We start from the raw sequence: 17441 nt of genomic DNA on the forward strand, positions 1-17441 counted from the left end.
CAAAAGTTTGAAATCTATGACACCTCCTCAGTCAAGTTTGAAAAATTTGGAATGATTAATTATATATAAAAAAACATATCCCTAGTACGAATGTCTCCACATATTATTATCTCACTATACTCCTCCTTATCATTCACAAAATCATTTAAATTATATAAACAAATATAATCTGTTTTTTATTCCTTTCGTGTCATGTTGGACTTAAATGTCTTTTCGTGAAGGATATTTATAAAATTTCAAAACATATATGTGACTATTTTTGTAATTTTACCTAATTTTTGAGCTTGGCCCTTTAGCCTCCAATCCCTTCCTCTTCTTCCTTCTCTTTTGCCTTTGCATTTATAAAAACCTCAATTTGCTTCACATCTTTTCTTCTGCACAACCTCAACCAGCCGCGCCGGATTTCCCTACTTACCCCGCCGGCACTTCCTTTTCTTTGTCATCTTCTCCCGAATCACAGCCTCGTCACTATAACTCCATCACCCAACTTTGGTAATTTCTTTCGATAATTATGAAATTTCTAGGGTTTTAAAAATTTTCTCTTCAACTTCCTCCTTTCTCAATTTTATTTTCTTGAAAACTTTCGGTTGACCCATAAAATTTTAGTTGCTCATTCCTAAAACTGCTGGTTTGTTTCTCTTTTCCTTTTCCTTTTTTTCTCTCTCTCATAAATGAGCCATTGAGATCTGAAAAGAAAAGCAAAACATGGTTTATAGTTTGCATGTAAAGGAAATAATGAAAGAAGTTTCTTTTTGTTTTTAACTTTTTTTAGTTTAGTTAAATTCAGAAGTGCATTAAAGAAAGAGATATTTTGCGAGGATGAGAAGTGATCTGGGAACTTAAACAATTTGATTTCAGCTTTATTTGGTATTAAATTGATCTTCTTGTTGTCTCTTTATTATTTGATATTCGTTACGGTTGGTTACCTTTATTACTTTCATTTGTGGAGATCTGCTTCTCAATGTTTGGGAAAATTGGGTTATATTATCTTGGTTTTATGGACTCACTAGGTGACTTATTTTCTCTGTCAGTGCTTGATTGAGTTACCTATTTATTTTTTCTTCTGCTTCTTCTGCTGCACTATGCCTTGTTTATGATATCAAACTTGGATATGACTTGTTTTATATTTCAGGGGATTGGAATGGGATTTTAGTTCTTATGGGTGTTTTGATATCTGTTTTTGCAGTGTGACTTGCATCCTTCAGTCCTCTACAAGTCCAAATTAGTAGATCATGAATGAAAGGTTAGTAGTGCAAAAACTAGATTCCTTCATTTTATTTAACCTTTATAGGTTTTCTTTTTCATTTATATCCAATTTTATTGCATTATTTGTTGTTTTATTTAAGGGAGTAAATAATTGAACAACCGCTTTTTTGAAGAGAAAAAGAATTGCACTCGTGATTTTGAATTTACTGATGACAAAACAATGTTTCATGATAACAGATTGCTTATGAATTTTAAGAAGAAAATAATAGAAGACCTGAACTCTTCCTTACTAAAAACTATTCCAAATACAAAACTCTAAATACATATATGGGTCCAAAGCACTGAAAATAATTCGTCTATTGATTCATGATAGTAGCTGGTTATGTGTCGATTACATTGTAATTTGCTAATAAGGGATCATGTTATGCAGTAATACAAGTGTGGGAGGTCAGGATTTCATCACCCTTCCTGCGTCTAGTAATTCTATGTCTGGAAGTGAGAGTGGTGAACTTCGGGATGTGGATGATGGACTTCATCAAGTAGATTCTCAACGTAATAATGCTGAGGCTAAAGATGGTGAAGTGAAAGCTGAGATCCTGCAGCTGAATGAAGGAGATATTAGAAATCCTCAGAACAATTTAATTGTGGAAGCAAAGGTAGACAGCACTCTTGCTGGCGATTCATCTGACATGGAAATAAGTGATGAAATAACTGAAGCTCTTAGAGTTGAAAAGAAACTGGATGAGGTTAGCTCTGGAGCTCATTCTGAATCATTTAAGGTTGAAGAGAAATTGGATGGCTCTTCAATGTCTACCAAAAAGCGGTGTCTTGATCTTGAAAATGGAAGTCCCATCCAGAACCACACAATGGATGGTATTTGTATCCTGCTTCTCAGTTGTTATTGTTGCTTTCTTTCTTGTGTATTCGCTGACTCTCATATAAGAGCTTTGCTTCTGTATTTGTATGTTTCATAAGCTCAATTGCATATTACATTAGTAAATATTTCCGTAGAGCCTATGGCATGATGATTTTTGTTTTCCATAATTCATTGTGTCAGCTGTTGTTAAGAGACCTCGGATGACATTTGATGACCGGCAACCTTCTATTCGTATTGTGTATAATTTCTTAACAAGGTTAGGGCCGGAGATTAATTCTGAAAATCAAAGAATGAAAAGTTTCATGTTTTTATTCCTTTTCTTGAAGTTCTGTTTAATAGACAGAAATATGATTAATTGAGATAGAGTGTGTTTGGGTTATATTTTACATTCTTTTAGGTTATATTCCTTATTCTTATCTCCCTCTTACTTTTTTCCAGAGCTAGTAAACAGAAGCTTGAGGAGCTTTTGCAGAAGTGGTCAGAGTGGCAAGCTGAACAGGGTTCTTCATTGCAAGTATGTCTGGTTAAATTCTTGGTTTTCAATTTTCTATCTCCATTCATCATATTTGAATCCTTTTTCTAATTTAGAACTGAGGGTATTGCTTGGATTTATCATTCATAGTTCCCTATCTCCAGATTGTATATTTTAGTTTTTTTCCTTGAGGGTATCATATTCTTCCTTTTTTGAGAATATAATGGCAATTACTGTTTTACAGTACCTGCATTTTAGATTGAATTAGGTATTTTATGAACTTGTGGTGTTCGTTTGGACCATCTAGTACTTCTAAGTGCGTTCATTTGTTTGAATTTTGAATTTAATCATTAACTGTAACTTTCAAAGAGATATTATATCTCAACCGGTGTCTCCTACTGAAGTCTGTGTTGATAGATGGATGGGTGCATTTATATTTGTCTGATTGTGTCTGTTCTGATGGAAGGATGGCGTGTCAATAGGTATGCATTTAAGTGAATATGCATATGCAGATGGATTAATTTCTGAGCATGTGGGTGCATAAGCATGTGTATGCATCTGCGCCTTATATTGTTACACAGTGCAGTGTTTTTATCCTTCACATTAAATGAAACTGAATGTAATTCAATCTGGTCAGGAAAATGAACTTACAGAATCAGGAGAAAAGACCTACTTTCCTGCTCTACGTGTTGGTGCAGATAAGCCCTCCGCCGTGGTAAGCTTGTCTTTAATCCCCTAGACTTCCATGTTCTGTGCCTGATGTATGTATTTAGATTTTTGTTGTTGGAATGGTTGTTATTAGAGGTACAGTTTTGTACCTGTTGGCCTTCTCTTTCTTTAATATCATTGGCAATCTGTTATCGTGTAATTAATTCTTCATTATCTGAATTCTAAATCATGAGCAAATTCCTTTCTCTTGAAAAAGGGATCTGACATTTCAATCCTTACCATTCCTCCCCTACTAATTATCAATGTTATGCACATCTCGAGATCTGAAATTTCTGTTTTAAAAGGTCTGATTCTTGCGCTAGAGTTTATTGTATTCTCTCAATATATTAGTTTTGTTTTTTATTGGATTTGTAGTCATTCTGGATTGACGATCAAAGAAGGAATCTGCATGATATGGAGTTCATCCCACTGGATGGTAATATTGTGCCACTTTATGATCGTGGGTTTGCAATGGGTTTGACTTCAGCAGATGCTTCAAGTAATTTGGAAGGGTAGGTATCATTTGTGTTTTTTGTAATATTGTTCGCCATGTAAATGGATAATGACATGCTAGTTTGTTATAAGATTTAAGGGCCTATTTTATGCGCTTGCACTTTCATGACTGCTCTTTTATAGTTCTTAATAGCATCCAAAACAATTGTGTGCTTAGAATAGATGCATGCATACATACTCCCCAAAACAATTGTTTCGACTTGTCTATGCTCTTGCTCATTCTTATTGTTGCTTTATTGCATGTGCAATGCCGACTCATTTAGCAGCTGTATCTTTTATCCCAAAATATGTGATTGGTTGGTTGGTCAGATTGATACATTGGATGTGGGTTTTGGAAATCAGAGTCAACTTTAACTGCTTTAGCAAGTTCCTCTTGTTTTTGTTAGTAAATTTTGTTTTGTTCAGTTATTGCAATCTAAATGCAGCAATCCTCATTGCACAAATAAATATAGAAGTGGTATGTTGACAGTTTAATCAGTTAATATACTGATCACCAGTTGTAATTATTAAATACAAAATAGAAATCATAGCAAGGAAACCTTTTCTTGCCAATAAATTATATTAAATTTTCCAAAAAAAGTTGTCTGTTTGGTTGATGTTACTATAAGCATGGTGCAGCTTGTGGCCTGAGTGGCTCTCCTACTTCTATGTTTTCCCTTCCACCTTAAATGTTCAATGTTCTCTTACCTATTAATGTTGCAACTTGTAGAGGCCTGGAGATACAAGATGAGGCTTCCCGTTGTTTCAACTGTGGTTCTTATAGTCATTCCCTAAAGCAATGCCCAAAGCCTCGCGACAATGTTGCTGTCAACAATGCTCGAAAGCAACACCAAAAGTCCAAACGTAATCAGAGTGCTGCTTCTCGCAATGCAACTCGCTATTATCAGAACTCTCAAGGTGGAAAGTATGATGATCTAAAGCCTGGTGTTCTTGGTGCTGAAACGCGACAACTATTAGGCCTTGGGGTAATACTCTCCTTCCATTCCATAACTCCCACTGCCCCCTTTTTGTGGTACCTAATGATAGACCCAAATATATTGGAAATCAACTTGATTTTGTGTCCAGTGCTGAAGTTCCAAAAGTTTTCTCTTGCTTTCGTTTTATTTTCTCATTGCATGATTAGCATTAATACCAAGCATGTTCACTCCATTAACCTGTGCCAAGTATTAGCTAACGAACATATTCTGCCTTTTCCTTTTGTTCTTAATGGCCGTGGACCATTGACTTATTCTACATCACTAACAAACACATTCTCTCTTGTTGTGCATAATGGGCATGGACTATTGGCTTATTTCTACATAGCTAACAGAAAACATTCTCTCCTTTGATGGAAAGCAGTCACTCTGGCTAAACATGAAATATTGCCATATCTCTAGTTATGCCTTTATGTTTAATTCGATAGTAATAACAGTTTAAGTTGTTTCTCATTTTTGTTAATATATTCATCCATAGATAATGATGGAATTGGGACTGCCTTTTTCCCTTGAGAATTAAAATTCCTTATTCATTTGCTTCCACAGGAGTTCGACCCTCCACCGTGGCTTAATAGAATGCGAGAAATTGGGTACCCACCGGGATATCTAGGTAACTTAACACATCTGATCTATAGACTTTCAACCTTATTTGAAGCTGTTGCCTTGAAACGTTATTGATAAATAATCATGATTGGAAGAAATTGCAGTCTGCTTTCTCTTAAGGGCCATGCCATTTGCCCCAACTGTTTCAGTTGTCTTGTGTGATAAATAGTTATGAGATACATAATGTGTCATGGTTTACAGATAAAGATGAGGGGTTGACCTGCAAATAATTGGGACAATGTCCTAAGGGCCCCACATCTTAAGCATCAAGAAAGTAAAATAAGTATGCAAAGTGTTTGGTAGAGGAAAAGACGCGAAGTCTACAAATTTTATTGAATTCCGGGCCACAAATAAAAATGGCTTCCCCTTATAGCTTGCTCTTAAATTCGCATCTTCTGATCTCTAACCACCGTGTCTAGATTGTACCATTGTATGCCAATTTAAATTATGCGTTAGCAGCTTTAACATTGACTTGTTATTTTCTCATGCTACTTTAAATTGACCATCTCTAAAATTTTCAGCCCCTGACGAGGATGAGCCATCTGGAATTACAATATATGCTGATGTGGAAACAGATGAAGGACAGGAAGATGGAGAAATTGCTGAGATGGTGCAGCAGCCTGAACCACAGATGAAAATGACAGTTGAATTTCCAGGAATAAATGCACCGATCCCTGTTGAGGCAGATGAAAAACTTTGGGCTCCTAGTCCAAGTTCTGAATCATTCAAGAGTAGGTCACAATCGCACCATAGAGTAAACCATTCTTCTGAATCTGGCAGCAGAGGGCTGGAACGAAGGTATTTTAGTGATTATGAGGATGAAGGCCCTCCCGGAGTTGACTCCAGAGTTAGCTCATCCCATCCCCCAAGGTATGGTAATTATGATTCACCATACGGTTTTAACAGTCCAAGACATCCTATTCCAAGGCCACGAAGCCCCACCTCAGGAAGGTCGTATTATGAGAGGGGTAGAAGGAGCCCCTTGGTATATGAAGATTTTGGTAGTCATGGCTCCTATGGTTCAAGATATTCTCCAAGAGCTCATGGATTTGAATATGAGACCGATGAAAGATGGGACAACAGCTACTTGGATTATTCATCTCGGTATAGTAGCCATCGATATCACAGCCGGTGGTGAATGGCACTGTTGTAACTTTAAATTTTGTCACTAGATAGGATTGTTTAGCACCCCTTGTGGCCCACATAACTTGTAAAGATTTCTAGACAAAGGGTGGATGCATTGATAGTTTTAGCACCAGTGAAGTGGGAAGATCATTGTACAATGATTTAGATAGATAGGCCTAAGGTGAATTTAAATTGTTTGTTTACCTTAGATGTATTAATTGCCATCTTGCTCTTATTATAATCTCTTTTCTTGGGGATGATAGTCGGGTTGATATTAGTAATGTTTGAAAGATCCTAATTTTTGAACTCAATTTATCGAATATCTCAATTCATTATCTGCTTGTTAATATCTGCACTCAAGTCCCAAGATTAAACCAAAGCCCCTTACAAATAATATCCAAATGAAGTAGGCTAATAGAGTTATTCTACAATTTAAAATCGAACTTTGAGAAACATTGGCAGCTTATATACCAAAATCTCTTTTGTTGACGTGGAAATGTATAACCCAGATAACTAACCAGAAATCAGCAACAAGTTGGAATCTGGTAATTTTGAAGGACAGGCCGAATAGCAGCCTTCCGGGTCCTTGATGCCATTATTCCTGGTGGAAGCTCATTGTCAAGTCTAGCCAACTCACAAGCAAAATCGGGGCAAGAAAGCTCGAAGAAGGTTACTTTCCCTCAGACTTTAGTTGTCTTCCAAGTAAGAGAAGTCCAATGGTGGTGAAAACGGACAAGATTGTGGATGAATAGAAAACTGCAAGTAGTGCTCCTCTTAATGACTGCATCATAGAGTTTCAAGTTTTAGTATCAATAGCAACAGTTTAACTGTTATGAGAGAATTTTCAGGCACCTTAGCTAGAAGCAGAGCATTGTCATTTGCATATTCCAATGAACTCTCCGGAATGCTTTGGATGCCCTGAGCTATTTGCCATGAAAGAATCCTGGAATTTTCAATTAGTAAGAGCTGTTATTTAACATTGTTTTAGGATATGTTTAACAGAAATTACAGCATAAATGAGATGTTTACCCGAAAACGAAACCTATTGCAGCTCCAATGTTAGCTTTCTCCGATGTTACCTCAACCTGAAGTTCTCCAAACTGCAAGTGGAAAAAAACTTCTACTCAATAATTACTTTAGGTGCATTCAATTGAATATACGTTCTAGAACAGGTGGAGAAATTCCATCTACCTTAAACATTCTAGTTTCCGTTTTTGGTTGTTCTTCAGTTGTTGCAGATATTGAACTTGCAGACAGAAGTTTTCCAGCTGCATTCACTGCTTTTGCTATCTACAATGGTTCAATGTGAATCTTTTTCAAATTTTAAGACAATATAAGAGTTTTCTAGGGTTGGGGTTAAAAATATCAAGAAAACTTGGACATGGGACTAGTGATCTGAGTTGAGGTTGAGGTCCTCTGTGCAATTTCCTTGTTTCTTGATCATAAGCTACAATACATAGTTCAGTATCTCTTCAATCAGTATGAAAATAAGTTAGAATGTTCATGACTATGTTACATAGACTCAGGGTACTGGATACGGGTAATATTGAATTTTTCGAAGCTTTCCTTACATTTAGAGGACCATACCTCCAAATCTACATGCGTTGGAAATGGAGGTTTCAAGGAAAATGAAGAATTGGAGTAATATGGGCTCATAAAATCGACAACGATACAAGAAAAAGCATCTATTTCCGGGTTACTTGAAATACCTTTTGAAGTTCGCCTTGACCATACTGTCCCATAGCCTGGAACCTTCTTCCAGCAGCTACCAAGCGCCTTCCAAATGCTAAAAGCAGCAAATAGTTGGAAACTAACAAGATTTTAGAAATAAATTTCTCTAAGATTGATATTTAGATGTCATTTGCAGATGCTTTTTTCTTGCCTAATTTTGCGCTGTCAGTCAAAGAGTTGGCAAGCAACGGGAGCTTGCTTGCTAATGCATACGAAGTTGATGTATCAGCTGACTCCCAAGCTCTTGAGAGATTTAATAATGTTTCTCCCAACTCCATACCACACTGAAAAAATCATTCAAAGAGATAAGTTCCTTATGACCGGTTTTATTCTGGTTCGTACCAAAAAGGTTATCAACAACACTGTATAGTTGATATCGAAACTTGTACAAGCTGCTAACAAAATGCCTATCGTTGATTGAACAGTTTGTAAAATTCCTGAAAGCATGATAGAGAATGAGAATTGTTCCCCAAATTGGTTCAGGCATCAAATTATGCGAACTTAGACTTAGTAATGGTGGATATCTGCAAATGAGGGCTGTCATGAACTAGAAACGACACGTCAGTGTTAAGCATTCAACCTAAAACCGTGTTTTAGTCTACAATTTAAAACCAATTGGCAAGAAAGGTAGATAGGCACAGTCTGAATACAAGATCACAGGCAACCTAGGACATAATGTGATATAACATTTCTCTCTTGTAAATTAACAAGGGCGATGATGGCCTATACACGAACAACCGCACATGAATTCAGACAGGAAGAACATAACACACATGAACTCGAATACAAGACCTTGAGAAATCTAAGAATTAATCGATGTGGGACAACACCATTAACAAGAAGATAACTAGATAAGAAGCCATTGTTTGCATCCTATGTATATGCTACACAATTGGAGTCATTAACAATGAGACTCTCAATATGGAAACAAAGCATCACCCATTTCTCAAGACCATATTCCAGAATCCTTTTCAGCAAAACATATATGGTTTAATCTTTCTATATAATCTTGCAATTCATCCTTTTCAAATAATCTCAAAAGAATTTTGAAGACTGAAACTTTAATTGAAGAAATTAAGCAACCAAAACAAAGAGTAAAGATAACTAACCTCATCGATCACAGGTCCATTTGAAAGATCGAAAGCAGCATCATTCAACTAAAACACACATTTACAATACCCATAAACATCATCAAATTTTTTACCTGCTTTAAAAAACCCATAACCCCCCCACCAAAAAAAACATTGTTAATTATATCCCAAAGGGTCATCAAAATTCATCTTACGTCTAAACGAAGATCGTTCGGTAACTGGGAAAAGTAATCCGTTGGAAGATCAAAGCTATCCTGCAACCATCCAAAATGGCATTACGAAAACAAATACAAAGAACAAAATTCGATAAAAAAGGCAATGAATTTAGCACATACAGCAAGTTGCAGGAGAAGGGTTTGAAGGTCGGGTTGAAGGGACTTGGGAGAGTCGGATTCAGTAAGAGCAAATGGAATGGTTAGACGCTTTGAGAGGTGGAGAGTTTTGGAGTGATTGGAAGTGGTTTTGAAGGGGATGTTATTGGGATTATTGTGAAATAGAAGGGCAGGAGAGGGGCATGGAGTTGAAGGAAAGGTTAGAGGTTTAAGCAGAGAAAAAGAAGATGATGAACAAGAAGACATGTTTCAAAGTTTCTGAGTTGTTCAAAGCCAGAAACTGTTGGGATTTTTCGATCGTTTTGGAAGTTAGCTTCTTCCACTTAATTTTTATACCTTTCTTTTTAAAATAAATTAGTTTTCTTGTGGAAATGGGTTGGGGTTTTATTAGGATTGCAGACCCACATCTGATTTTTTTCATCTTGGATAATCTTTAACTCATTTCTATATGAAATAAATCTTTTTTTATACTTAAAATCTATTTTATCTCCTTTAGTACCATTTCATTTCCGTTTTACAATCCATTTCCGGATACTAACTTTATGCACACCATGAAAATTTTCCTTTTGGTTCAACATGAAATTTATGTAGTCTATAAATATCAAACTTTTCATTTGTCAAAATTCCATGCTTATAATACTTATATCCTACACATATAAATATAATCTTCCACATATAAATATAAATTGAAGATATCCTGGATACCATAGTACAAGTAAAAACCAAAGGAATTTTCCTTTTCGAAAAATAAAAGGAGTATCATTCAATAAGTCAAACACAAAGAAAACATGTTTCAAATTCTCCACCAATATATAGTTTTACAAAATGGAACAAGAAAGTTAAAACCTGAAAATATGGGTACATATAAGGGAGGGAAGGGCTTTGTGATACAAAATTGCCTAAAACCATGTTTCTCAAATAGCCAAAACTTGAAATTGAGTACATTTGAGGCTGTTACTAGCTTAGCTTGGTATCAGTTGGGTTAGTTAACGACCTTCGCCACCTTCCTTAGCTCGATTTGGCCAGTCAATGGGCACTGCATCTCAGTCCAACTTATCGGAACCATTGTTGCACCTATAGTATACAATGGAAACAGAAGTTGAGTAGTCGTTGAACACAATACTGGATGCATACAGTAGGAAGCCAATAGGACTAATAAGAAACATCTATGGTTCAGGCCAAAGTTAAAAAGAAAAGAAAAGGAAGAGCAATCTTACCAGCTGAGCTTTCAGCAGACACGATGCCTAATTCGTTCTTAGCCGTGGATAGGTAATAAGCCCGTGCATCTCCAAGAGACAGCTTAATAAAGGAACAATGTTAAGGAAAACCATTTGCATAAACAAAACGAAATTCATGGCGACACATTTCGCTAAAATGACAACTGACTGGATGAAATGTTACGATTTATGAATAAGACATTCTACAACATGAAGGATACCACTACTGCTCTGACAATATCGCCAGGACGAAATGACAAATGCATATCCACTTTGTCAATTTCAGTAGCTCTAACATCCTGTTGCCTGTTAAAATAAACAGCCTTTCAATGAATACATACCCTTTTGCAACATCTAGCCAGAAGTATATAAATTTATCAAACATTAGAAAATCTCATGGACTCTATACAACTCGAAGGTGATGGGAAAATGGCATCTTTTAAAGTTATAATAGACAGTACACACTATCAATGGGCCGATATATCCATATCGAGAAAAAGACAGATGGGGAGAGGATATGCTAAACAAGGAGAATTTCATCAACCAATTTAAGGTTTGAATACTTGGTTGCATGGAACGGCTAGCTGCCTAACATGATTTTTATTAAATGAATCATGGGCTACAAGGAAAAACGAATTTCCCGAGAACAAATGGGTATACAGCCTTTGGATTATAGAACCAAAGTAAACCATGTGGTTCTAAAGGAAAGAAAGCAGTTCTTTCATGTTAGAACAAGAAGGGAGAAGGTATATATAAAGTTTCCAGGTAACAAATACAACAAGGATATATTTAACATTTAACAATGTTTATCGGCAAACCGGTTCCTGAGTAATTGTGATTGAAACCAATATCTGAATGTTAAACGATTACATTATTTTCAAAGAAGAAAACTCCGAGCTTAGTCCTAAAAAAAGAGAAAAGAAGATCATGTACCTAATTATACCAGTGAATTTTTCTCTCACAGATTTCGGACCAACACACATTATATCAGCTGATGCTGTCCTAGCCATCACCTTAGTAACCTATTATTCAAATAAAAATAACATTTTGATATCACAAAGTAAATAAATGCTTGCAACATATAAAGAAGCACAAGCAATCAACATCATACATTCCAACCAAAAACTTAAGTGTGATTCTATGTCAAAATGTTTCTTTGATAACATGAATCTAGAACTTACTCGGGCAATGACAACCGAACCGGGTTCTGGAACAGGACCATGGGCTTTGTGACCAGTTACCTCCACAGTTGGTCTCTGCAAATGAGTACGATAAAATTATTATCAGTACAAATGTCCAGAATAGTAACACATTCTATAACATTAATTTTGATTCTCAAAGCACTGATTCAATTAAAAGTCTAAAAGTATGAATTATACCTACCTAAACTTACAAGAATATATTCCATCCCAATGTGGGGTTGGGGGCGGGGGCAAGAGAGAATAATTTATCTAACCTAAATAATAAAGCTAAAACCTTTGACATTATTTGTAAGAATATCGTAATAAAGAGTGGGCAAAAATTGTTCAAAGTAGCCTAAACTAAAACCCCAAAAATTACTTTGAGAAACAACATATGACCAGACAAGGAAAAACAATAATGGGTCATATTTATTTAAGCTAAAACCCTCTAATAAATGTAAAACCCAGAATTTTTATTAATGGGTGAACATAAAAATAACAAGAAAACTAAAAAAGACCCAAAACCTTGTCATGGGAAGCGGGAGGAGGGGCCTGGATGCGGCGGAAGCCGGTAAGGGAAGCGTAGATGGTGTTGTTGTGAGAGGCGGCGTACGCTCCTTTCCCTGCTTTCAGATCAGTGGCTCTTCCTAATACCTCTCCTGGCGTTACCATCTCATCTGCTTCTTCCATTTTTTATTTTTTATTTCTGCAATGAATTGAGCCCAAACTCTGCCCTTGCTTGCTGCTTCCTTCTTGGTCGGAGGCTGCCTTTCGCTTACCTATAGTCTTGTTGATAAATAAAAGGGGGAATATTTCATAAATAATAATTAATTATAAGTAAACATTAAAATATTATATTTTAAATCCTATGTTCGATATCTAGGGTTTTTTACCTAATTAGGATAGAAAAAAATTACTGAAATAGTATGTCAGAAAAAAAATTACCAAAATGGGTTACTTTTTCATTGGAGCCTATTTGGTAGGCGCCAATGAATAAAATAATAATAAATTTTTTTTTGATTAAAATATAAATTATACTTTTCCGGGTTAGTATATAACCCGTATAATACATAGTATTGGCGCCTATCTAGAAGGCGCCAATGGTGGTGCCTATTTGGGAGGCGCCAATGGTGGTGCCTATCTAGGAGGCGCCAATGGTGGTGCCATATTAGAAGGCGCCAATGCTGTGATTTTTCTCTATAAATACCCCCAACACAGACATAAATTTGACTACAAAAACGGAAGAAAGAAGAAGGAAGGAAGCAGAAGAAAAGAAGGAAGGAAAAGAAGAAAAAAATTAGGTATTTTGGTTTTTTTTTAAATAGAATGTAAAGTTTTGTTAGTAATTTTATTATTCGAAAGTTATTTTGCCATGTTATTAATTTTGTTAGTTTCGAATGAAAAATTTGCATTAAAATTTTTATGTATTTTGTTTACATTTTGAAACTGTTTTAAGAAATTTGAAATTCTTTTTTTACAGATCTAGTATTGAAAATAGAGAATCAGTTTTTTGTATCCGTTTATTTCGATGGAGAAATTTTAACAACAACTGTGGGATGTATATTTGAATGTCGCAAACAAGTAGCAATGAGATTTGATAGAAATATCTTGTTTGATGATATGAAGGAAAAAATTAGTGAAAAAATTTATAGACGTTGTGGGAGAAGGATATCAAAAGTTTTCTACAAGTTTCCAATATCAACAGATCCAATAAAATTTACTGAAATGGAACTTGTAGACGATGAAGACGTGGAAACAACGGTCGCTCTTTATTGTGGGACTTGAGTAACAAAATGCACCGATTCGATTATTTCTTCGAGTTAGCGGTGTGGAGGCAATCAAGATCTCACTACATTAGGTGAAGAAGATGGAGTTGAAGCGCGTGTATGGTGGTTCCAGATCGTATGTTGATAGTTAATCACCTATACATGGGATAAATATTGATCTTAATGCTGCAGCTGAGACTGATGTGGTTGGTGATGATGTATACTATAGTAGTGATCCTGTTGATTACGAAGTGGATAGTGAGAGTGATCCCGACGCAGACGAGGTCCCGGATGATATTGACGACGAAGGGGTGAATGAGGATGGAAATGTTAATGCGTCTTCATCGGAAACCAGATTCATCGACAGATACACAATAATCACTGGGGCACACATGTCTCGGATAGACCCGTCTGCAAGCACGGCAATTGAGTTTCGGAGTACCCTGAAATACCACATGGTTACCGAATGGGCATATATTCTGATCCAGATGAGTTACGCGTGGGCCAGAGATTTGAAAGTAAGGAAGAATGTATGTTTGCAATTAAGCGGTATAGCATGAATATATCAGTAGATTACAAAGTCATCGAGTCTAAACCAACATTATATATTGGAGAGTGTTGGAGGTCGGCAGAAGGCCGCAATTGGCGGGTACGAGCTGCATTTATGCAGAAGTCGCAGATGTGGGAAATACGAAAATTTGTGGAGCCCCACACATGCACTTCAACACGTATGACAGAAGATTATCGAAAACTTGACTCCAAAACTATCGTACATGCATCATGCCAATGGTGAAAGACATGCCGACCATTAAAGTTTGATCGATTCTTTGAAATACAAGCACGATTCCAGTATCGAGTATCATACCGGAAGGCATGGATAGCTAAACAGATGGCAATGGAGCAATTGTACGGAGATTTCGATGCATCGTACAATGAATTACGAGGATGGATAGCCGCCATGAGGAACACGTGCGTGGATCAGAATTGAGTTGCGACACAATCTTATGACGGTCCAAATGACCAACTACAATCGAGAAAAAGAATTTTCCATCGGATGTTCGGACTTTTGATCAATGTGTGCGCATTTCCCCTGCAAACCATTTGTGCAAGTAGATGGAACCGACTATATGGAAAATACACACGATCTTACTTCTTGCGGTTGCTCAAGACGGCAATAGAACGCACTCCGATAGCATTTGCCATCGCCGATAAGGAGAACATGGAATCGTGGAGTTCTTTCTTACCAACCTGCGGAGGTATGTGATTAGCAATGATAATATTTGCATCATTTCCGATAGAGGAAAATGATTAATTGCAGCCATTAGGCGTTCTGGTGTACCATGGCGATCTGTTTACTGCATCCGGCACATCGCGGCTAACTTCCAGCGAGATTATAAGAATGCAGACTGGAAGAGACAAGTTGTGAGAATGGGTAAAGAATTATCTTATCTTTTAAATATAAGTTTTAATGTTTTAGAGCACATCAGAACTTAATTTTTTTAATACATATGCACTGATTGAGCTAGAGCCACACATTTTTCGCCAAAAAATGGCCCGGCTTGAGAGTGACATGGAGGGTCAAACCAACACATCTTTTCGGCAGTGGCTGGGTACCATGGAGCCGTGGAAATGGGCTCCAAGTTTTGACGAGGGCTTTCGTTATGGTCAAATGACTACAAACTTAATTGAGGGGATCAACTCTGTGTTATTAAAAACACGGCATCTTCCAATTTCATCTGTCTTCTCGGCAACGTTCTTCAGGTTGGCTACATTGATGCCAAGAATGGGTCAGCAACAAGTGAACCAGATGGAGGCAGGCCATGTCTTTGTCGAAGGCATTAGGGATGCAATGGTTGTAAACCGTCAAATGGCGAGGTCGATAACAGTAGAAGTATATTCACGACATAATGAAACGTTTTGAGTTACAGAGACCATCGGTCGTCGACCCAGTATACCACCTAGGTCCTACGGAGTTGATCTCCGAAATAGACGGTGCGATTGCAGAAGGTTTCAAACACTTCATTTTCCATGTGCACACGTTGTGGCAGTTTGTGCTAAAGTTGGGCTCAATGTAGAACAATTTATCGATGAAATGTACACCATCGAACGCACGTTGCGTGTATGGGAAAACGAGTTCCCCGTGCTTCCTGACCTATCTACTTGGGAGGTACCTCCGGCGACCTTCGAGCTAGTCCCAGACATAAGGTTGCGTAGAAACCTGAAAGGTCGTCCGCAATCATCCAGAATCCATAACGAAATGGACATTAGGGAGAAATCTGACGGCAATTTGTGTGGCGTATGCAGATTACCCGGTCATAATCGGAGTAAATACCCTCTTCGAAACTTTTAATAAAATGATTTTTAATTTTTTTTATAATTAAACTTTTAATGAAATGATTTTTAATTTTTTTATAAACTTTATATGTTAAACTCACCAAATACTAAACTAAACACAACAACTTATAGCTTAATCCTAAATTACTAATAAATTAAATTTTAAATAATTACAAACACAAAATATTGTGAATTTTTCCCAAATTACTAACAAATTAATTATAAAATAATTACAATATTCATACAAAAATTACAATATTACAATATATCCCCACATTACAATATTCATACAAAATTATAATATTACAATATTCATACAAAAAATTGCAATATTCATACAAAATTATAATATTACAATATTCATACAACATTACAATATTCATAAAAAATTATAATATTCATACAAAATTACAATATTACAATATTCATACAAAAAATTGCAATATTCATACAAAATTATAATATTACAATATTCATACAAAAAAATATAATATTCATACAAAATTACAAAATTACAATATTCATACAAAAAATTGCAATATTCATACAAAACTATAATATTACAATATTCATACAAAAATTTATATATTCATACAAAATTACAATATTCATACAAAAATTACTAATCCAAAACTATAAATACAAATTTAATTATAAAATAATTACAATATTCATACAACATTACAATATTCATAAAAAATTATAATATTCATACAAAAATTTAAAATATTCATACAAAATTCTAATCTAAACTATAAACACTAAATATAGATAATTTATAATTAATAATTAATAAAAAATTCACAATATTTTCTAAAATATATCCTAAAAATTTCACAAACTATAAACCTTTTAAATTATAAACAAATTTATTTATTAAAAAAATACATTACCTTTTTTCTTTCTTTCTTCTTCTTCTTCTCCTTCTCTTCTTCTCCTTTCTCACTTTTTTTTTTCTCTATCGTGTGGACTGATTTTGGGACCATTTGCTATTACTTATAGCAAAAATAAAAGCTTATGAAGGGACAATTCACTAGCAGCAGCAGCATGCAGGGGGGGCTGACACCCATTGGCGCCTCTCCATCAGGCTCCTTCATTGGCGCCTACTTGAGAGGCGCCACCCGACCCGACCCGTATTTTTGACCTGTATTTTTTTCAAAAAAATATTAAAAAAATATAAAATTATATTTTAATCAAAAAAATTATTATTATTTTATTCATTGGCGCCTACCAAATAGGCTCCAATGAAAAAGTAACCCATTTTGGTAATTTTTTTTTCTGACATACTATTTCAGTAATTTTTTTTTCTAT

The 17441-nt window shown here is 35.6% G+C and overlaps 3 protein-coding genes across 5 annotated transcripts; 1 reads left to right on the top strand and 2 right to left on the bottom strand.

Moving 5' to 3' along the window:
- The first annotated feature begins 284 nt into the window (after positions 1 to 284).
- On the top strand, positions 285 to 6813 carry LOC105782557 (uncharacterized). 3 transcript variants are annotated; one of them, XM_012607372.2, is made up of 10 exons: positions 285 to 492; positions 1187 to 1243; positions 1637 to 2079; positions 2264 to 2339; positions 2522 to 2597; positions 3193 to 3270; positions 3639 to 3775; positions 4486 to 4741; positions 5297 to 5360; positions 5875 to 6813. In XM_012607372.2, the coding sequence occupies exons 2-10, from the start codon at positions 1233 to 1235 to the stop codon at positions 6489 to 6491; spliced, it is 1758 nt and encodes a 585-aa protein (XP_012462826.1). In that variant the 5' UTR covers positions 285 to 492; positions 1187 to 1232; the 3' UTR covers positions 6492 to 6813. The 3 variants fall into 3 exon arrangements, with proteins under 3 accessions (XP_012462826.1, XP_012462823.1, XP_012462824.1); XM_012607369.2 differs by having other exon boundaries at positions 286 to 492; positions 1637 to 2085; XM_012607370.2 differs by lacking the exon at positions 285 to 492 and adding an exon at positions 772 to 867 and having other exon boundaries at positions 1637 to 2085.
- LOC105782558 (hypothetical protein) lies at positions 6790 to 9972 on the bottom strand. The gene is made up of 9 exons (XM_012607373.2): positions 9636 to 9972; positions 9495 to 9554; positions 9319 to 9366; positions 8361 to 8493; positions 8188 to 8264; positions 7670 to 7768; positions 7508 to 7578; positions 7331 to 7421; positions 6790 to 7259 (listed from the first exon to the last, which is right to left on the bottom strand). The coding sequence occupies exons 1-9, from the start codon at positions 9876 to 9878 to the stop codon at positions 7149 to 7151; spliced, it is 933 nt and encodes a 310-aa protein (XP_012462827.1). The 5' UTR covers positions 9879 to 9972; the 3' UTR covers positions 6790 to 7148.
- Positions 9973 to 10399: 427 nt separating this feature from the next.
- On the bottom strand, positions 10400 to 12832 carry LOC105782559 (uncharacterized). Its single transcript, XM_012607375.2, has 6 exons — positions 12556 to 12832; positions 12031 to 12105; positions 11783 to 11871; positions 11071 to 11155; positions 10850 to 10931; positions 10400 to 10706 (listed from the first exon to the last, which is right to left on the bottom strand). The coding sequence occupies exons 1-6, from the start codon at positions 12718 to 12720 to the stop codon at positions 10615 to 10617; spliced, it is 588 nt and encodes a 195-aa protein (XP_012462829.1). The 5' UTR covers positions 12721 to 12832; the 3' UTR covers positions 10400 to 10614.
- Positions 12833 to 17441: the final 4609 nt, after the last annotated feature.

This window comes from Gossypium raimondii, chromosome 13 (assembly GCF_025698545.1).
Source record: "Gossypium raimondii isolate GPD5lz chromosome 13, ASM2569854v1, whole genome shotgun sequence".
Lineage (NCBI taxonomy): Eukaryota > Viridiplantae > Streptophyta > Magnoliopsida > Malvales > Malvaceae > Gossypium > Gossypium raimondii.